This window comes from Triplophysa dalaica, chromosome 1 (genome assembly GCF_015846415.1).
Source record: "Triplophysa dalaica isolate WHDGS20190420 chromosome 1, ASM1584641v1, whole genome shotgun sequence".
Classification (NCBI taxonomy): Eukaryota; Metazoa; Chordata; class Actinopteri; order Cypriniformes; family Nemacheilidae; genus Triplophysa; species Triplophysa dalaica.
The window spans coordinates 24,323,853-24,346,153 of record NC_079542.1 but is presented as its reverse complement, the minus strand read 5'-3'; the positions used below and the strand labels follow the sequence as shown (position 1 = coordinate 24,346,153).

Sequence of the window (22,301 nt, the reverse complement as noted above, 5' to 3'; positions counted from 1 at the left end):
ATGACACTGGCCTCCGACTTGCCGTAGAACGCGCAAACCCAGAAGAGGAGGTGCTATGTATATCAGCTAATAAATTTGCATTTTGAGTGACGTGTGACGTTAACTTAACGTCGATCGGCGCAAGGCGGTACTTAAACACGTGGCGGCGCATAACGTTAATTTAGTACATAAATTAGGACTCTTTTGATGACGAAAATTTTGTCATTCGTAGGCGGACGTATGGACCATACGTTGGCCTTAAAGATTGCAGTCCCTAAATTGGAACACAGTAACGTCTCGTTTCCTCCATCAAGGAACAGAGGTTACATCAGTAACCAAGACGTTTTCTGTTTGTTAGAACAAATATATGTTGTTGTTTTTGTTCTTATATTAACAGTGTGATGGAGCAGTTTTGAGCGTCATTGTTTATCTTGAACCGCTTTAATATTGTACTCGTCCAGATACGGGAAAGAGAGAGTGCGAATTGGCGCTTAAACTCTAGAGAGAGCGTATTTTACTCTCCTACTCAATGATGAATAAACTACATTTATAACGGGGGTCACATGCGTTCCGCACCGTATCCGTACGGATCATCCGTGAACCGTTTCACCAATATACCGCAGGGGAGAGGAAACGCTCGCTCTAGTTGGTTGTCCGTTTAGGTCTGCTGTACAAATAAATCATAGCGACGAATTCAATGTATGTATAGGCCTGCTCTGTATGTAGATATAAACCTATTATAAGGTAATAGAATCAATAGATCCTCTTAAAAACCCTTGTGTAGTGGAGTAGGCGGGACGAGACCGTGATTCGAGGACGGTGAGTGAGTGATAATGAGCGTCCGCTGTACGAGCACCGGTCTCGTATCACGAAGAGGACGAGCGACCGGCCATGGGCGCCGTAAAGGGGTGGAAGGTTAGGACGATTCTAAGGGCCCAGCCTGATTTAGGGCCCAGAAGAGCAGACCCCCTTTTTATTTTCCTATTTCTTTTCTCTTTTTTTAATACATACATTAAATATGCTAGGGCCCCTCGTGCACTAAATGTGTATTTTGTCCGTTTTGACCATAGATTTAATATTTAAAAAACAAATAATGTATTTACTGTTTCGGTCACAACCCTCCCTGCTCCCTCTCACAATGGTTCATTCCACCTGCGCTCGCTAGTGTAGCGTCTCTTGCTTATTGGACTTGCCGCAGACAGTGACACACGCAGACACGTCACATCAAAAGTCAGGGAAACAAAAACGGAAGGAAAAGAAGTCAAGAGAAGACAGAGAACGCCAAAGTCGACAGTATGTCACACAGTTTTTCAAAAAGAAAGGTAGCTTGCCATATTCCTGTATTCCAAAACTTATTTTTGTTGCTACATGACCTGCTTTTATCTAGCGAGCTTAGTAAAATAATTACTGAATTATGATTTACATCCAACAATAATAACATCTCTGCTGTCTCCGGGACGGGTTATCATGTCTCGTAGACACAGATTCAGCGGCTGCTGCACACCCACGTCCCCCACCCCCCGTCCCCGTCTCAGCCGAACAAGGTGAGCCTGAGCGCGAAACTTCGCGAAGATTGAAGCCTCTAAACACGTCTTATCTACTGTGTTCGCCACATGATGATAACTTCGCAAAACAAAAAGTAATCTACACGCTTCAAAAATTACAAAATTAGTTTGCCGTGTCGTGTGTTCTGTGAAGTGACAGTGCGGCTGCTAAGATCGATACTGTCAAACTTGACGTTCTTAATATGAATAAAATGCCCCAGAAAAATATAATATAAAATTGAATAAAACGTGTCTCTACTGTAGCTGATGTTTCCTGAATGAGCAGTTTGACCCAGCTAAAGCTTGTTCATGTTAAGTATATGTCAATACATAATGTTCTCTTGTGCTTGCAATTGCAATTGAGATAATAAATGTTCTCCCTTTTATGTAAACAAGTACATATTTCTAAAAAAAATTCTTGTTTTTGTAGGCTTTGTACTCATCTTTAGACATTTTAACTATGCAATGTGCTAAGTATCTTTTTTTAAGTATACAGGGCATGTTTATTGGGTTAAATTTTATCTGTAAAAAATGTAGGGGGCCCAGAAATTTTGGTTTCCATAGGGCCCAGAATTTCTGGCGGCACCCCTGCGACCGGCTGTCATTTTACTTTGTTGTCATTTTATTTAATGTTTAAATGTTTGCCGGTTCCCGTCTCCTTCCTTTCCTTTTATTGAAGTGTATTACACCCTTGTGTATCTAACAATACAGTATCTAACAAGACGTTGCCACTGCGCTCAACAACATTCAATAACTTAAAATATTCAATTCCTCTCTGCTTTTCCAGAACTCTGTCCGTAAGTATTCCCAACACTCTGTTCCGCTGACACGTCTCCCAGTCGGTCTCTCTCTGGCTTCTTCCGCTCGTTGTCAGCGTTTTAAGCCGTCTCTTACCAATCACACGCCCCTTGCCACAACCCTGTATTGTGGCTTCTTTATAAAACTCTAAACGCTATATTATATAATACAGTAAATATATAAATATTTTTAATGTATGCACTATAATATAATATTTAAAATATATACTCATCATGGCTATCTTTGTTACTTAAACTGTAGATTTGTGGAAATGTTTGTAACTGTTATTTTAACGTGTCTACCATGGTATTTTACAAAAATTGTGTTGTGTATATGTATTTGATCACATTGCTTATTTCTAAGGCAGTATTAAACCTATTTTTTTTCCCTCTCTGTATGTTCCTTAAATAAAATCTATCGTTTATTGGTTTTCTGAAAACTGATTTTGTGTTGTATCAGCTTTATTTGCAACAGTTGCTAATGAAGTCATATTAATGGAAACATTGGTCATTATTTTGTCTCGTGAGACGTAGCAGCTTTTGCTTGTCTTGGAAAGCTTTGTGACCACCGTAAGTGTAGTCAGTAGTTACATCTCTATAAAATGAACTAACCCTGGAACATAACGGCTCGGGAGCAGGTTATCTTCAGAGAGTGAGTTGCTATGGGGATTTACATACCCTGAAAGTAATCTCAGTTTTTGGATTGGGGTTGTCAGCTAACTAACCCTTGAACATACATGGGGATGTCTCATAACCAGTTTTCTGGAATAGGAATGCTGAAGACAAGCAGACTAAGGACATGGATTACTGGAACCATGTCCAGTGGTCTGATGAGACAAAGATAAACTTATTTGGTTCAGATGGTGTAAAGCGTGTGTGGCGCCAACCAGGTGAGGAGAACAAAGACGATTGTGTTTTGCCTGCAGTCAAACAGGGTGGTGGGAGTCTCACGGTCTTGGCCTGCATGAGTGATGCCGGAACTGGGGAGCCACAGTTCATTGAGGGAACCATGAATGCCAACATGCACGATGACATACTGAGGCAGAGCATGCCTCTCTTGGACCATAAGTGTGGACATCGTACGACCCAGGGCCCGCACGGTCACCTTGGTCACCCGTGAGCGTGGTTGGTGGGGGTGCCGAGTTCCTGCATAAGCACTGAGTCAGTCTTACCCTTGTGGAGCTCTCTCAACGCCTCGACGCCTTTGACCGAGATGGCATGATCCACCTGGAGGACATCAATGTGTCCTCTAGCTGCCCCACCATCGAGGAAAGAAAGGGTGGCGGTACTAGTTTGAGGTGCACGCGCCGCATAAGTGGGCGAAAAAAATCGGTCAATGACGGTGAGTTTTTGATTAACGCAACCTCTGGTGCACAGGAGTACAATTTTGAAAAATGTCCTCACAACTTTAGTCAAACTAACATTTGGAGATTTTGGAATACAAAAGGCTTACGTGAGGGTTACGGGATCAAAATATCTTTAGCCAGTTGTAAGATGTGCTCACTAATAGTGAAACAAAAAAAGTGTGTGTCTGCTGTGCCCTTATGAGTGTTGTGTATATTAGAAGTAACATTTGCACAAAAAATCTTCCCCCAGCTGGATTAGAAGAATTTCCTCCGTTTAAATTTTGCCGATTACAAATCTCAAAACATGTTAGCTTTGCTTTTCATTTCTGTAGACTTCATTTGAGATGGCTGTGTAATGTGCACACATTTGAGTTTACCTCATACTGCTACAGGCCACATATTTTCTTTAGCGTGTTTCCGAGAATTTAGCGTGTTTCCGAGAAGTGCCTTGTATTGAGCTTCCTATATATCAGGATATTTTCACAGATTTAAATATCACCCTTGCAATGATAGTGAATGGCAACTGTGAATATAATTTAATACTAAATAACCGTGTGTGTGTGTGTGTGTGTGTGAGAGAGAGAGAGAGAGGTAGAGAGACTAATCTAACACCTCAGAGTTAATACAATCATTCTACATGTTCCCAAGGTTTCACTCATACTTCATGTGTGTGTACTGCCCAACTAAATGACATCATGATAACTTGAACGAGTCTTTTAAACATGAAAAATATAGAAATCATATTTCAGGATCCTTTGTAAATGGCAGACCAGTCGTAGTGCCATATCTCTAGTCACCTGTTATGATCTCTCCTTTCACTCCTCCTGTTACCCTGTTGATTGTAATTTACATGAATTTTTAAACTCTTATCTGCTTGAATTGTGATTGTAATAGAAAGTGATGAGTGTTATCTTAGATGAACTGGTGATAGTAAGATGAATTTTACTGAATATATTTGCTGAAGAAGCCGGAAATCCACAAAGATTTAAATGATTTGGACTTTTAAGCTTTTCTTGTGTGATTTGTATGTTTGCCTTGTGTACCAGTTTCTACAATTTGCAGTTTCCTTAGTAAAAAGTAGAAAAAAATTGTACGCTCCTTAAATAGTTTAAAAACTAAATAAGAATTAAGGCAGGTTTATATGACATGGTAATTAGGTGAGATTTCCTCCTAAGGTTAGAATGGAAGCAAGGTGACATTGATACTCCTGAAAACACATGGAGTGAATGTGCTATTAGCATTTCAAAGATTGCATTGTCAGTGATGAGTTTCTTTACATCCTGAGAGGGAGTACATGATCATTCACAGGAGAAATACCACAATGAAAACATTGGAGAGCTAAAGCATATTTGATCGTGTTACGTGTCTTGCCATCTCATGATACAGGACAGGAGGACGATGCTGTGCTGGTAAGAAATCTGTAAAAGTAAAAATCAGTACATGTTTAATCTTGTTACTTGCATGTGGTCAAAAGTTATTTCTTAACATGGTAAAGGCACAATGAACAGTAAGAAAAAAGCAATAAATGCAGGAAAACTAAAGCTCATTGTTAGTCTATGTTAGCTAAAACATTTACTGATGTTAACAAATTAAATCTTTTGTGAAGTCATCACAACATTCTTTACGAATAATGAATATTTTGTTATGAAGATGTTATTACATAATAACTACACCAATAATATAATGTAATTTTGTGTAAAATATTTGTAAACATTTCTGGCAAATTATAAGTGCATTCATTTTTTTCTGTTATTTTGATGGTCTTCTACTAGATGATGGCTTTCCTGCATTGTGTTTGTATTGGCATATTACTGTTGCCATGGTTTCCCTCTTGGGGGAAGTGTATCTTTGACAATGTTCAAACATCAATCAAAGTTGTATCCTCACCGAAACAACACAACTTGGCTCATCGGTCTTCCAGTGAAACTACACTCAGCAATCAAAGGCCTCAGCGATCTAAAAGAGCAGATAGAAATAAAGAATCACTTGATCTGCAACCAATCAGAATCAAGACATGGATTCCAAAAGAAAATCCTGTCCTCTCAGACTACGAAAGTGAGAGATTAATGGCAGCAGTTCATGAAGCTGTGAGCAAAGTATCCAGTTTACTCTCAGGTGTGTGATTTCAGGTGTCTGATGTAATACATACTCAATGCAAAGCAATGTTTGTTTGCAAGTTCTATTATTTGTTGGTAGTGAGAAGAGTTCCAGACAGACTGCTGCTGAACAGAGACATGAACAAATACTGCAAATTCATCTGGAGAAACAGCAGCACTCTTAACTTTATGAAGTATGTTCCAGATGTTTTTCTCTTATTGCCTTTTAATGATCTTCATTTAGAATACTCTGCTCTACATTTTCCAACCTCTTTATGTGACAGCTCATATCTTCGGTAAATAATTATTTACTTCTTTTACCTGAATTCCAAATTTGCTTTAAAACGTCGTTCGGTATCAATCTCCTCAGATGTGGCCGAGCCAATGAGAACTACATATCTGAGAGTTGTCTCGATGTGACTGTAAGTCTAAAAACAAACACTTAACATCAAAAATGAATCATGGTATTTCATTTTCAAGGACTTTTGATTGACAGATACCAGATGAGCACTTAAATGGTTGTTTTGTTTATCCACATCCTGATCATCCAATCCCGAGAGTGCTGAGTCCAGAGGGGGTGGGAGTTCCTGACACAGACTTTCTGCTTTATGTGTTTACTCACAACACTGATAAATGCCAAGCTGAGGTACAGTCCTAACTTTTTTCTTCTTTTCATACAGTAGATAATCAATTACACAGATTGGAAGGCTATTATTGTTTCTTTTTGTGTTCCACCTTTGTCTTTCTTAGTCTAGTGTACTGGCCTATGCCGCTTACTGCCAAACAGACTCTTGGGGACGACCTCTAGCTGGGGTCATGGTCATCTGTAGAGAACAACTCAGTATGGAAAGATACACCCACGGTCACTTTGTGCAGGTGACAGTATGTGAGAGTGTATCAGAGAGATGCAGAGAATGACTATTATAGTTTTAAGGAATTAAGAAATAGCAAGATGTGAATATACATAAATGGATAGTTCACCCAAAACTGAAACTTCCATCAACTTTCATATGGACAAAAATTCACTGAGACATTTCTTGAAATATCTTCTTTTCTGTTATACAGAAGATGGAGTCTTAAAGAGTCATAAACTGTTGGTTTATTTAGCATTGGGCAGAAAAAGGACAAACCCAATTATTGAGTTAAATTAACCCTAGAAAATGTTTATATTTGACCTAACAATAAGTTAAAACAAACCAGCATTTTGGGTTCAAACAACCCAAATTAATTAATAACCAAAACTGTTGGGCTTGTTCATTTTTTACCAAATGTTGGGTTGAACTAACCCAACATTTTTTAGAGTATACATATTTAAAATGATAAAGGATTAACAAATGATGACAGATTTTTTTATTTGTAGATGAACTATCCCTTTAACTCTTTTTCATCATTGTTGTTGCGTTACAGACCGTCCTGCATGAGCTATTCCATGTGTTGGGTTTTAGTAAAGAGCTCTACAGTAGGTGGAGGGATTGTTCCTTCTCCTCTCAAAGTCAGTAACTCTACTTTTCTTTTGTCTTGTAGTGTAAACATAATTGTGTGAGAAATAGTATAAATCTGTTGTTGTAATTTATTGTTAAAGAATGTGAGTATTTTTGTATATTATTGTAGCCCTATTATGATACCAGTGTCAGAAATTACCTTTTGCAATAAGGGTGAATTTTTTTATTGATGACACAATGTGATCTTAAATCATTTTAAATTTTCATTAATGATCTCCATCTTGTTTTTGTTTGGATGAGTCTTGGATAATTACTGATCTTGCATTGTACGTTACTGTGTGATTTGTTATTAAACTGGTATAGACTGTTGGTTTCATGGCCATGTGACCAGCACAGATGAGACGGGGCAAGTTAGACTTTATTCACCCACTGTGATCAGCACAATGCAGAAACACCTCAATGCTACACAGACTGACCTTGGAGCTCTATTAGAGAACAAGGTACCTCAAGAAGACAAGCATCTCTCCAAAAACCCGCACGGAAATTCACAAATCATGTACAAGATATTAAAATCCAGAGCCCCCTGTCTCTTTTTAACTCTTTCTTGATTTCAGGATGCTGGTTCTGGTGGTGTCTCATCACACTGGGAGGCCCGTATGCTGCAGGGCTCCATAATGACAGCTTCATTGGCGGAGCCATCTCTGGTTCGGATTGATCCGGTCACCCTCGCTGCTCTTCAGGATACAGGCTGGTATTCAGTCAACCTCAGCAGAGCTCAAAGTCTGGTGTGGGGAGAGGGTACGATTTCCAAAGATTTGTTAAGGTTGGAGTCAAGCCTCTCAATTTAATAGGATAGTAACTTCGAGTTGTTCCAAATCTGTATAAATGTCTTTGTTCTGATGAACACAGTGAAAGATATTTGCAAGAATGCGAACAGATCTCGTCCCCCATTGACATATAGTAGGAAAAAATACAATGGTAGTCAAAAGTGCCCCAGAATTGTTTGGTGTCCTACAATCTTCGAAATGACTTATTTTGTGTTCAACAGAACAAAAAAAAATGATGGTAGTCATTTCTACTATGGTAGTCAATGGGGGATGAGATCTGTTTGGTTATAAGCAGTCTTCCAAATATCTTTCTCTCTGTGTTCATCAGAACAAAGAAATTTATACAGATCAACTCGAAGGTCAGTAAATGAAGACAGAATTTTCATTTTTGAGTGGACTATCCCTTAAATGATACTCAGCAGTGGTGTATTTTGCAGGTGAAGGTCGTCAGTTTGGTTCCATCTCTTCCTGTCACAATTCCTCAACCTTTTTTTGCACAGGCAGGTAATGATTTTTTTTCTCTAAATGTAACTTTAAAGCAAGACATTTATTTGAAAAGAAATTGTACTAATATGTCACACATTGTTTTATTCAAACATAATGTGGCGTGTTTTCTTTAGCGAATTGGGATGTCATTATCTTCACCTCCACAAGGGGGAGTGTCTCACTGATCAATATTTGGATGGTTGCTATGTTTTTAAACCCCTGGCGAATGCTGTGAGTCTTTGGATTTGTTTGGAGTTCTTCTTTATCTTTCACTGCTTTTGTATTTTGATGTATCTCTCATGATTAGTATGTTATTGTTCTTTATTAGAGTGAATGTTGGATAGAGGAGAATGGGAGTAGCAGTGGATTGGATAAGTGCAGCGGTGAGATCTTTGGATCTGACAGCCGATGTTTTATATCCAATCTCACCAGAAAGGTGCTGCACATTATTTACGTACATAATATATTTTGTTTGTGTCAAGTAGGTATTGGGACTATGGTAGTAACTACTATTATTTATGTTTTATAGAGTCATTCATTCCCTGGTCTGCCAGTAGCGGGTTATTGTTACAGACATAGGTGCGATGGAATAAACAGGTATCAAGTTCAGGTGATGGATTCTGATTGGTTGGACTGTCCAGCAGGAAAGAGCATCAAGGTATGTCAGAAGTTTGTCAGTTTCTCACAAGTACTAATATTTACTGATCAGAATGACTTTCTTGGCCGTTCTGCATTTACTCTTAAATGTATTTCTCTACAGGTACCCGGCTATCAGGGTTTAATTTTCTGCCCAAACAAGAGATTATGTCAATATTCTGATTTAGCTCCTCCCACCTTCAGACAAAAATCATTTGGCACATGCAAAGAGAGGTTAGTGTTCATTGTACAATTTTTGTTGTTCTAAACTATACAGTATATATATAATAATCACAAGATGTCAGCGGCTATATAAATAGGAATGGTTTACGTTTAAAAAAAGTGTAAGATTTTATGTAAATTGCCTCCATATCAATAAGGATTATACATTGTGTCTAATTTAGAGATCATGACAAGAAAGAAGCCATTTCTCACGGCAGATTGACCTTTGACCTCACCTCTCTGTCCACCGTGGCAGTGGTTACAGCAGAAATCCTCATGCCAGTTTTGTGCCTCAGCGTTGCATTTACTCTAGTGCCTGCTGCAATGTTTATCTACTGGAAATGTTCATCAGCCAGAGTACATGCTGCTGTTCAGGCTCCCTGCAGGCTTCAGATAGTAACCACATAATGCATCAGAATTGCTGCCACAATACAAAAACACAAACACTTTGACATGTTTTGTGGTTGGGTTGTATCATTGCTGCTGCATTTGGATCACTTTGTCATGTTTGTGAATTTGAGTGTATTTACATTGTAGAATGTGTTGTATAAAAAGTAAGTTCGACAAAAGAAGAAAATAAAATTGAATGTATATTCAGCTGCCACATCAAGTTCTAGTCTGAATTTGCATATTCATAATTAGAATATTGCACGCAATTATACAAGGACCGTGATAATGTTCACACTCCATACCTGCATGCGGCTGCACCCCCTTTAGAACTTTAGAGATCTAGCATTGTTTTTTTGCTTGAGGGCTATAAAACACATTTACAGCTGTAGCAATATATTTTTACCTGTAAAATACCAGTTTCTTACGGTCTCATTTGGAGTCTTATGCAGTTGAGCCATAGCTTCTCACAAATCACAACCGAACAAATCACGTTATATTGAAAACACACTATAAAAGCAGTCAGTGATAAATCTGTTCTACCCATCAGAGAAATCGTGTTGGAATGATCATATTTGTACCAACATTATAAAACATACTCATTATTAACCCATTTACCTAGAGTTTACTTACTCAACAAAATACTTGTGCATACATTAAAGGTTAAGTATTAGGTTCAGGCTGATACCTTTCCATTACATAGAACTAAAATCTTCCTTTATCTCTTTTCCTCTATTTCACCCAAAACAATTTTACATTTACGGAGAGGCTCTGCTTCAAGCAGTTACACGAGAAACAATCTCAAAACTAATTTATCTGCCAATTGTATTCCTGAAATGAATTTTTGAGTGATGATGCTTACACAAAATTACCTGTTGCAATAATCTGTCATATTGCATTTAGTCCACTGTATGTATTTTTGACCAATAACAGTTTTGATATGCCTAATATTCTAGATTAATGCAATACCTGGACCTGGATTTTTATTTAGATTTATTGTTTGATCCAGGAATAATTTTAACAAAACGATTTCCATTTATGACAGAATCACACTTATAGGCATTCACAAAAAATAAAATGTTTCTCATTTGCTCTTCATTTAAGTATCTAAAAATTTGCTGCATGTTATTTTAAAACTGCCATAGAGCCACAAAACTATTTTTTTTGATACAATGTTTAGGAATATGAAAATATTAACAATATTATTTTTAAATGTTAAAAATGACACAATTCACTTAAAAGCATTATGATATGAGTAGTCTACATGGTATGGAGATTAGCAGTATTACACACTTAATAGATATTTACTATATTAAACTAAACTATAGATCTAAAATATACATAAAAATTGTCACCTCATCTTCCTGTTAGATATAGGTAGTTTTAATAAAGTAAAGTCTTTAAACACAATTTACTCTAAATAATCTAAGGTGGTTATAGGTCTATGGTTAAAAGGATGATTAAATATTATTACATGATTATTTGGTTTTGTGGGCAAGCAAAAAAAATAATTTGACTACAGAGGACAGTTCAGTATAGATCCAAGATAATGAAAGATATAGTGGAAGTAATTTAACTGTGTGGTTCACCCAGTGCTCGGGGAGTGCTTTCTGGAAGATAAACAGTAATAATGTCAGGTGATTTTAATTATTCTATAGGGAATATACGGATATCAAATCAATTAGTATCAGCTTACCAGCATCAGGCAGGCCTATGGACAAAAAAAAATTACTGTTTTATGCACGGTTCAAATAAAGTTCTGACAAACAGATAGACAGATCACTTTCTTCACAGCGTTATCACAAAAACATTCACACGCGCACAAAAAGCCACCTCCTTCAAACATGAGATTACAGTGTTGAGTGAATGTTCTTCACACATATAATATACGTTACGCAAATAATTTTGCTTCCAAACCCGCTATATACCACACTCTGCCAGGTCAATGTTCATTTACTTTCATTAGTGGGTGTTGCATCTGAACTCTTCCTATTTACCTTCTTGGTTTTTCTTGAAGAGTTGTACAATCTCTTTAAGTACAACATTGAACTTCAGATCAGGTCTCGGGAGGAAAGATGGACATCTGTACTCCTGGCTGTGTTCCCAGCATACAGTCAGGCAGGTCTTACAGAGGTTGTGTCCATATGGATTAGTGACCGGATCATTAAACACATTCAGACAGACAGAAAACTGAAGATGTTCATGCACTGGTGCCTCACAGGAAGCCATAACTAGAAAAAGGTGAAAAAACATTTTTAACACCAAAAACTTTCATTAAGTCATCAAAAGCTTCAAGTTAATAATCAACAGATCAGTATTTTCATGCTTTTTGATATAACCCATTAATCTTGCAATGTGATATTTTGTATGTTATGATAATATGAATGTATCTGTTTACAAACCACATGATATGAAATAATATATTCATATTTGTTAATAATTAAATGTCTTGGTGGTTATACAACTAAACAATAATGCAAAGTTTTTATCTTTGGATAAATGCTTGATTGACAACAAAAACGTACATGGAGGTATATCAATACTTTCTCTTCTACGCTTTCTTCCTGTTGTTGGCGGTCCTGGTAAACATTCAGACATTTTTTGCTCCACTCCCTTTATAAAAAGTAGAAATCAGTAGAACCACTGACAAATGACATGACCAAGATTATTTTTATTATGGTGAAAACTGAAAAGCATCAAAAAATTCTATCACAGATCTTGATATCACATTCAGGTCGAGATTAATGGAATACCATTGTAACACCATTAACATGACAGTAAAGTAAAACATTTTGAAATGGATGCTTCAACTACAATAACGTACATTACCGGATCATCTTAACTCGTAAAAAAACGATCTGAGAATTTAATCCGTTCTGTTTTTGTTAATTACAAGTCAGTGCTGCTTTAACACATTAAATGTACAAAATCTCAAACCCTGACATCTCTCAACAGTGTGATTTTGATCAGTGAAGATAGTTTACATAAGTTTGTCCAAAGCTGTTAGACTTACTTTGCTCGGTTCAACTGAGTGTTTGATTTCTTTTATTTTCTTCACCTGGATGATGTGCTGCACATGTGTGTGGGTCTGTGATGCGAGAAATAGAGATGCTTTATTTTCTTTCATATGCTTTATGGTTGCTTACTATATTGTTCGGTTTCAAAAATAACATTCTTACCATAATCTCTGCACTTTCAACAGGAAGAGTGTTATGAGCTCTGTGATCTCCCTCAGTGCAGAACAGATACACACATGTCTGGAAATCTTTAGAGAACAGCTCCAGGTTTCTCTTATGTTTCTCATTGTCAGCTCTTCCTCTACAGAACAGCTCCAGGATAGCCTCATGTTTTTTGCATATATTGCGATTTATATTCTCTGAAAGTTCAATCATTATGACTTGCTTTATATTTAGGACTTTCTCATAAAGTCCAGGTTTAGCCTCAGAGCTCTGACACCTACAGATTTCAGAATGAGGCCAAAACTGCACCATCTCCCTAAGATCAACGATCTCACTGATGTTTTCTTTACAGTAAGGACAATCGCAATCCTGACTGATTTCCAACAGACAGGTCTTAAAGTTGTGCCCACAAGCACATGCAATAAGTGGATTATTGAACAGATCTGGGTCAACAGAGCACTGAAGGTCTTTAAACAGGATATCAGTAGAGGACGCCATGACTGGAGAAAAATAAAATACTTTGAAAAAACCTAAATAATACATGAACACATTTTTTTATTAAAATTGTATCAAATATATATTTTAAATGTCGTTTTAAGTCAATGCTGACTGCAATGCAAACTGTCGATAATGGTACCTGTGAATGCATGAAAAAGACAAAGTTTTATCTCTATGTTACTGACTTACCAGAAGGTTTCACCAGTGTCTCTTCTTGGTCTTCCCTTTCTTGTGGTGGTGAGTATTCCGTCATTACTTTTTCCCTCTTGTAGCCTTAAAAAAACACCACAAAACAATCATAACAAAATTTCCTTCTGAAAGAAACACACAGGTTAAATCCAACCTTTGTCTATTTGGTTGTTAAGTTGTGACATAAGGAATATTGTGTCTGGGACCAAGCCTCCAGTCATTTTAATGGAGGATATTTTTAAACAGCCATTTATAAGCACTGTTTATTCATATCACGCATGTAAGCGAAACGCTTATAAACTCACAAGGGTATACAACAGTCTCCAGGCTCACGGAATCACTGACATTAATATCGTAGTAATTGTCAAAAAATTAATGATCGCAGTGTGGCCATGTGTTCATTATAGAGAAAAATGATGGGATCGGAGGTTTTTGGCAGTTTTACATCATGTCATGAGTCTATATTAGCATTTTTGTTGTTTTCCTTTGGCATCTAATAGATCTGTAGGTCCCGGAAACAATAGGCCTATGTGACTTTCCATATATGGTGATCCGTGACATCCGGCTTAACAAGCGGCACGATTCACATTTCGTGTCTTTTCCGCCCTTATATTCATAATTTTTAATGCCGCTATAGGGGGGCCTTAATCATCAAACTAGCATCACATATTTGCTAAAAGTCATATTATAGAATGCATTGCAAATGTACACACCTGAGTTTTTTTCAAAGAGTTTTACAATCGCTTTAAGACCCGTGTTACACTTTAGATGAGGCCTTTTGTTGAATGTTTCTTTACAAACTGGACAGGTGCAGTTCTGATTGTTATCCCAGCACTTTTTCAGGCAAGTGTCACAGAAGCTGTGTCCACATGGAGTTGTGACAGGATTGTCAACCACATCCAGACAAATAGAGCACTGCAGCTCTTCTGACAATGGCTCACCAGCAGTAGACAGGCCTAAAGACAAGAAAAATTCATATTTGAATGTGAAACGACAACACTAGTTTACCCAGTTACTGTTTCATGCTAAGTTCAAATATATCTCTATAGCTCAAATACGGCATAATATAATTATATACATATATACCTTCTGGGTTTTTCTCAAACAGTTGCACAATCGCTTTAAGCGTAACATTGAACTTCAGATCAGGACTCTGGATGAAAGTTCCTTTACAGTATGGACATCTGTAATCCTGACTCTGTACCCAGCATGCCGTCAGGCAGGTCTTACAGAAGTTGTGTCCACATGGAGTAGTGACCGGATCATTGAACACATCCAGACAGACAGAACACTGAAGATGTTCATGCATATCTGGTGCGTCACAGTATGCCATAACTGGAAAAAGGAGAAACAACATTAACTTTTAACTCAAAAATGTTCACTAAAAGTCATCAAAAACACTATGAAGTTCATATTTCAGGAATATATGGCCTCTCTACCTTAGGGAAATCACCATGACATGGCGGATACTCTGTTTTTCATTCCATATGATAAAAGCCATTACACTGTAAAAATTAAAACATGCTATTTACTTAAAAAAATTTAGGTAACATTATTACACTTATTTTTTTTTAGTAGTTTTTTCTTTTTTTTCTTTTTGTGGAATTTACCTTAATAAATAAAGTAAAATTCTCTTGACTATTCAATCAACGGCAAATGATGACTTTGTATCATTTAAGCAATGTACTTTATTTATTTAAGTTGTCTCACAAATTTTTTTACTAAAATTCCCTTAACTTTTCAATAAACGGCACATGATGACTTTCTATAATTTAAGCAATGTGCTTCATTTATTTAAGTTGTGTCACAAAAAAATGTAGTAAAATTCGCTTAACTTTTCAATAAACGGCACATGATGACTTTCTATAATTTAAGCAATGTGCTTCATTTATTTAAGTTGTGTCACAAAAAAATGTAGTAAAATTCCCTTAACTTTTCAATAAACGGCACATGATGACTTTATATCATTTAAGCAATGTGCTTTACTTATTTAAGTTGTCTCACAAAAAAAATTAGTAAAATACCCTTAACTTTTCAATAAACGACACATGATGACTTTATTTCATTTAAGGAATCTGCTTTATTTATTTGAGTTGTCTCAGAAAAAAATGTACTTAAATTCCCCTAACTTTTCAATCAACGGCACATAATGACTTTCTATCATTTAAGCAATGTGCTTTATTTATTTGTCTCACAAGTAAAATTTCCTCATTTGTATTGATGAAAATGACTTGAAAATAAAATGTACTATCAAGTCATCAATTTATTCAGGCTAATTTATTCAGAACTGTTTGCAACAGGTTAGGAATCTCGTCATCTGGAACCTGATCATCACTTTCTCCAGCGCTTTCTGAATCCTCACAGTGTGGATCAACAGCAACTGAATGCTGCCTGGTCTTGCTCATCACATCAGCCTTGAAATCATTAGGAGAATGAGGATTGTGTTTTCTGCTTTTGTGCATCACAAAAAGTCCCATAAAAGTTTGTCTTAAAATCACACCCATAAAATACACATTCTACAGTTTCGTGACCTCTGAGTTGTTTACACAAATGTTGAAAATAGTCATTTTCAGAAGAATATTGTGTATTACAAATGTTACAGTTAAAGGAAAACACTGCCTCTGGTTCCAAAGTGTCCTCAATTAAATGATATAGTCAAATGTGTGTGAAGAGCACCGTCTGTTTTGAAAAAGCATGGACAGTTGTAATGTGGGCATGCAAGGTATAGTATGGCTATGTGTAAATGGTCAATGTTTTAGTCTGTAGTGCCCCAAAAGAGCTCCCTTTGAAGATGATGTCAACTGGCAAACTTTGCACTTCCACACCATGATTTCATGCTACATTGTCAAAGTCCTAAATGCAGGTTATTTAAACTGACAATATAAGAAGCCTGCATAAATGCTAACAGAGATGCTGCAACAAGGAGCCTCACAAAGATCTGTAAACAAAAAAAGTTACATATTAGAAATTGTACAACCTAGCTTGAAGAGGTGGACACACCTCTTAAATATAAAGATGTCACAATTTTAACGTTTTTGTACAATTATAAGCATATAAACCTAAATATGGCTTACCTCTTTATGTGATTATCCACCGCTCTGACAAAACGCCACTGCTCACATGCAATTTACATCTTCTTCATCTTGTCTTGTTTAATGTCCTCAGTACCGTTCAGTCCTTAGTACCGCCACCTACTGTATAGCTTACTTCCATGGGTGATGGATCCGCTGTTTATTAGCCCGGTGGGCTCTCGCTAAATCCTTGGTGTTTCGAGTATGATGTCATCACCCAAACGTGTTTTTCGTCAATTTAACAATCATAGGTAGTTTAGATGGTAAGAGTAAGGTTGGGGTTAGGGTAAAGTTTTCGTGAGAATTGAAACACCAAAGATTTAGTTAAGATTTAGTTTTCTGTGGCTCAGTGGTATGAGCATTGCGTTAGCAAGGCAAGGCTGTGGGTTCGATACCAGAGGTGATTTGTTATATATGCCTGTTCGATGCTCTTTTAGATCTGTGTAGGACAAGTTATAAATTAAAACCCATCGTGATTTGAAGGATACGAAGTCACTTAAGAGTTAACTCACCATAGAGTGACTGACTTGTCATGCGATCGCTTTTCTCTGACACATACACAATATAAACATATTACACGATGTCTATGTAATTGTATCTGTTTTTTTTTCAGAATATAATTATGACAGTGGGTTTCAGAAAATACAATGACAGCTTAATACGATCGTTTCCACCTCCTTCATTTGCAATATAAGCATAAAATCTAAGATGATACATTCTGGGTATTTGGAAACCATCGGGATCGAACACACAACCTTGCGCTCTCCACGCAATGCTCTTACCACTGAGCTACAGGAAAGCTTTAAACATAGGCCTACTTGTATTGTAATCCCTTTAAATGTGCCATTGTGGTTTTGGCCAAAATAACTCCTGGCAATAGTGTTTTTGAAACTCATGGCGACTGTTAAAAACACAATGTCGCTTTAATTGAGCGTTAGCAGCGCAGCAAAACTCTGCGCCAAAATGATCGCTGCACTGCTGTTCTGCTCCGCGAACACGCGCTGCCTACGCGTGCGGTATGAAACGGGAGAGAACGGTTCATGATGCGCCACTCTGCTTTCACACACTTGTTTGTTTCGCACTAGGGATCCGCGTGTGTCTTCTGACTAAATAAACAAACCTGGGTCACATTTCTTAATAAATATATAAATAAACATCCAACTGAACATCTTGAACTTCCATGGTGTATCCAGATTAAAAAACAAGACTTTGAATTAAGTGTGGGACAACACAGAAATACAATTATAAACCTTTTCAGGACTAAACACAATAACTGAAAAGAACAAACTATTGATATTGTATCAGTAGTTTTGATGTTAGGATGGTAGCCTACTTCAAAACACTATGATATTTAGCAAGTTAAGATAAATGTACCATGAAATAAATTCTTATTTGCTAATAATTAAATGCCTTGGTTCAGAGGTGGGCTGAATGGCCAAAAATCTATTTCACGGTAACGATATATTTCATGAAACAATCTCCTATATAATCCCTTATCTTATACATCATTTTTCTTAGATTGATTTAACTACTTTATTTATTACATTTCATTTAAATGGTCACCATAGTTAAAATGTCGACAAGTTATGAAAATGTACTAAAGATATCAAATTAAGTTCTGATAATCAGATGTATTCATTTGTTAAATTTATCTTCTGGCTATATCATATGTATACAGTAGGAAGATAGACAACATGTATAACAATGAAGTATGAATATGCACAAACAATGAGAGAACAGTATATGTGACTAACAGGGGCGTAGATTACGAGGGGGTTGTGCCCCCCCCACACTTTTTATACAAAGTAAATTCGTCCCTCGCACTTTTTCATTGGACAGATGTGTTCTCGACATGTTGAGGTTTTCATGGAGCTTAAATGCAGAACGATTATAAATTCAAAAGACAAGGTAGTTTAAACATGACGTTTACGTTTGTCACGTCACGACACCCCCAGGCTCGCACCCGCGGTCCTGCGCTGTATCCATCATTCATAGAGATGAGTTCAAAGCGGCAAAAAAACTCTTCAGTCCTTTTTTTAAGAAAAAGTCAAGTAGCGTAACCGTGTATTTAGTAGGGATGGGTACCGAAACTCGGTACTTTATCGGTCTCGGGGCTAAATTGTGAAAGACCGAAGTATCGATAAGCTCTGACGTTAACGGTCCTGCTATCGGTACTTGCGAAATTAAGAAAAACATTTCCTATTTATTATTGCTAAATAAACGTTACATAGGATTTTAACTGACCAGCCATTTCTAATTTGAGATAATATTTAAGACATTTACCTGCATTTTCGTTATTCGCAATCTCGCACCGCACGTAAAATGTACGTCTGTTCCACACTACACGGAGCTCGCGCGCACACAACAGGAAAGCTCGCGCATATAATAGTGACGATGGCGGAGAGAAACAAACGTTCTAAAGTCTGGCTATATTTCAAGCGAGTAGACACAGATAATGCTCGTTGCAATAAGTGCAACAAGACTTTTGCTTGTAAGAGTGGTAACACAAGTAATCTGTCTAAACATATCTCTAAAGTGCATTATGTGCAGACAGAGAGATGCAAAGTTTTCGGCTAATAGTTCGTCATCCACGTCCTCAGGCTATGCTAGCCCAGCAGTCTTTCTAAATAACACAGACAAAATTTAAACATTGCATAAGGTTTCTTTAAATTATTATGTAATAATTGTATAAACACACATCACATAAAAAATAGCCTACATATAAATCTTTAGAGTGTTTTTTTCTGCAGTAGCCTAAATAAATCTTAAACTTAAAAACCGCTTTCACAGTACTGAATTTAAAATGGATGAATAATAATAAATTATGCTTAAGAAATTATAAAGCAGAGCTTACCTAAAAAATTAATTTGTAACGATGAAATACATAAACTTTTTTGTGTTCATGTAAATTGCAAGAGGTTCCAAACCTGTATAACGTTTAAGCCCAAACAGAGTTAACTACATTGTAATTTATGTGAATGTAAAGCTGCAGTTACAGTGAACCAAGCCACTCCAGCATCTGGTCCAAACAAAAGAGAATTCCAAAGCCCCTTCACACTGAGCAGCATGTGTGTGTATTTGTGTGTTTATACATATTATGTCCCTATTTATCATAAGTATTAAATGCACAAACACACAAATGAAGGAAATATGTGCTGCACTACACACATCATCACAAAAGAGAAGATCTCCAGCCACAACACATAATTGGAAAACCATTTCTTTATTATTATTCTTAAACAAAAACAACAAAAAACATAAACAAATTTAGGACCACATGCATTTTATCTAAATTCTCTATGAATAATAGGCGGGGATCATTCATCTTTTACCTGCATTAAGATATGTTAGGTCAACGAATGTAAAGAATACGAATGTTTTAAATAGTGAAAAAAAAACTCCAGCTTTAGTTTCGTCTTTCATAAAGAAAACGCAACAAAAAGTACCGATAAGAGTAGCCTACCGTTAAAGTACCGGACCGATAAGTGGTACCGATAAAAGTAGTAGTACCGTTAAAACCTTAACGATACCCATCCCTAGTATTTAGATGATGGCTACGACCCTGGTGACTATAGATTCATAAACTGGTGTTCATGGGGTCTGTACTGTAGGTCTTTATCGCTCTTCAATCTCTTTTAGATGAGCAATTTTAGTGTGTTGCGACTCTGTTTTAAGGTTTGTTTATTCTCGGGCTTGTTTTTGCTCTGCAAGTCTCTGGTGACTCGTCTCCCAAAACTGAAGGTAGAAGCGCGTCCACAGCGCTCACGCTGCGAGCATCATCGCGCATTTCAACGCAAGTTTCACCTTTGCTCGCCTGAAGTTAAACTTTATTAAAACTATTAACAGCTTTACAAAACAAATACTGAAATACGTGTTGTGAATGAGCTTTTTTATATGTTGGCGCAGATCCCTGCATGAGCACTGTAGAGAAGCGCTGGACTGGAGTGGATCACTAACCTACTGACTAAAGAAGGTCAAAAGAATGTTTGATACGTTCATTTGTCATGGGTGGATTCATTCATTTTCTTTAGAATAGCGTCCAATTTGCAGAGCGCCGAGTAAACCACTTCTACTTATATACATTCCCTCTTACGGTTGACATTTTATTTCGTGGTAACGGAATATTCCGTCATTCCGCCCAGATCTACCTTGGTGGTTAAACAACTAAAACAATAATGCAAAGATTTTGTCTTTGGATACATGCTTGCCTGACAACAAAAAATTAAATGGAGGTGTATCAATAGTAACGTTACGTTCTCTTTTATGAGTCCTTCCTGTTGTTGGCGGTGCCAGTAAACGTTCCACCATTTCCTCCTCCACACCCTTGATAGTTTTTTTTGTATAAAAAGTTAAAATCAGTAGAGCCACTGACAAGTTACATGACCAAGATAATTTTATAGTTAAAAGCATCGAAATGCTATCACAGATCTTTATATTACATTCAGATCAACATAAAATGGAAAACAAGTTTAAAAGCCTTAACAAAGTATAAGTTATGCGAGCACACACCGAAAGCACAAAGTCTGTGCTTTCACCTACAATGATGTACATTACCTGATAAGCTGAACTTCCTAACGTGCCTGTGGGTTAGTGCCTGCTTTTTGTGTACATATGTATGAAAAAAGGCTATCCGATCTTGGAAGTAAGCTTTAGGTCAACCATTCCAGTAACTTTAATAGGTTTCGCTTTCACTTATTTAAAGAACATGGGAAACAACAGAACCCCTAGGGGCTTGGATCAAGCAAGTTTGAGATATTTTGCACTCTAGAGCAGCCATTAGATCCAAGCTTTGCTTGAACAAAGAGACATAACATAACACAAAACATACATATTACAACCAGGAGAGCAAGGTATAAAAAAATCAAGAAAGCAAAACAAAAAATTTAATAAAAACATGACCTTAATGTTATTCTAAAATTTTGAAAGATAAACATAAGTTAACAGTTTTTATAGCTTTTCTGTTGGTACTTGTTTGAATGACCAAATCATTTCTCAAATTCTTTAAACAGAACAGAGGCTTATTGCCAAACTTACACTTATACATATAACATTTTACAATAAAAAAAACAAATTGATTAAATAAGCTTCATTCGTAATACTTTTTTTAAATAACCAAAGATTACATTTTCATAATGTAATTCAAAATTATATAATTTCTTATTTTTATAAACAATGAAATATCTTTCCATATTTTTTTTCACATAACAACAATGGCAAAAAAATGTGGGTCACTGTTTCCAAGTGCAAAGAGCAAAAGGAACAGCTAGTATCAAAGTCATTCTTAAGCTTAACAAGAAAGTGTCAAACAGGGTATACATTTCCCCAATTAAGGCCACAAACAAACTTGGCCCAATAAGCAGTAATCTAAGGCTTTGTGGCAATATCATTCAAAAACAAAGAGCGAATACATTTGTTCTTATTTTTATATAGCAAAAAAACAAATTTTACCACAAAATGTATCCATTGGGTTGACTAAAGGTACTTCAACTGACATCATCAGATTTCTACATAAAGAAACAAAAACCTGGATTTAAATCCAATGAAAACTCCCTGGGAGTCACAGGAAAATTAAAATATGAAATAAACTCTGCATAGGTCATAA

The 22,301-nt window shown here is 36.6% G+C and overlaps 2 protein-coding genes across 4 annotated transcripts; one reads left to right on the top strand and one right to left on the bottom strand.

The window, feature by feature from the left end:
• The first annotated feature begins 3,538 nt into the window (after window positions 1-3,538).
• LOC130417256 (ciliated left-right organizer metallopeptidase) lies at window positions 3,539-10,041 on the top strand. The gene is made up of 16 exons (XM_056742652.1): window positions 3,539-3,662; window positions 5,053-5,075; window positions 5,439-5,781; window positions 5,863-5,956; window positions 6,133-6,184; window positions 6,259-6,408; window positions 6,513-6,638; window positions 7,170-7,254; window positions 7,568-7,704; window positions 7,819-8,002; window positions 8,469-8,535; window positions 8,652-8,748; window positions 8,846-8,953; window positions 9,047-9,175; window positions 9,278-9,387; window positions 9,558-10,041. Exons 1-16 carry the CDS (start codon window positions 3,539-3,541, stop codon window positions 9,781-9,783), a joined length of 2,055 nt encoding a protein of 684 aa, XP_056598630.1. The 3' UTR covers window positions 9,784-10,041.
• Window positions 10,042-11,129: 1,088 nt separating this feature from the next.
• Window positions 11,130-21,391, bottom strand: zgc:153151 (uncharacterized protein LOC751646 homolog). Of its 3 annotated transcripts, none has more exons than XM_056751974.1 (11): window positions 21,254-21,363; window positions 20,953-21,022; window positions 14,715-14,963; window positions 14,342-14,584; window positions 13,629-13,712; window positions 12,942-13,441; window positions 12,776-12,850; window positions 12,288-12,375; window positions 11,760-11,993; window positions 11,459-11,473; window positions 11,130-11,372 (listed from the first exon to the last, which is right to left on the bottom strand). In XM_056751974.1, exons 2-11 carry the CDS (start codon window positions 21,005-21,007, stop codon window positions 11,335-11,337), a joined length of 1,581 nt encoding a protein of 526 aa, XP_056607952.1. In that variant the 5' UTR covers window positions 21,008-21,022; window positions 21,254-21,363; the 3' UTR covers window positions 11,130-11,334. The 3 variants fall into 3 exon arrangements, with proteins under 3 accessions (XP_056607952.1, XP_056607969.1, XP_056607961.1); XM_056751991.1 differs by lacking the exon at window positions 20,953-21,022 and adding an exon at window positions 15,068-15,133; XM_056751983.1 differs by lacking the exon at window positions 20,953-21,022 and having other exon boundaries at window positions 21,254-21,391.
• Window positions 21,392-22,301: the final 910 nt, after the last annotated feature.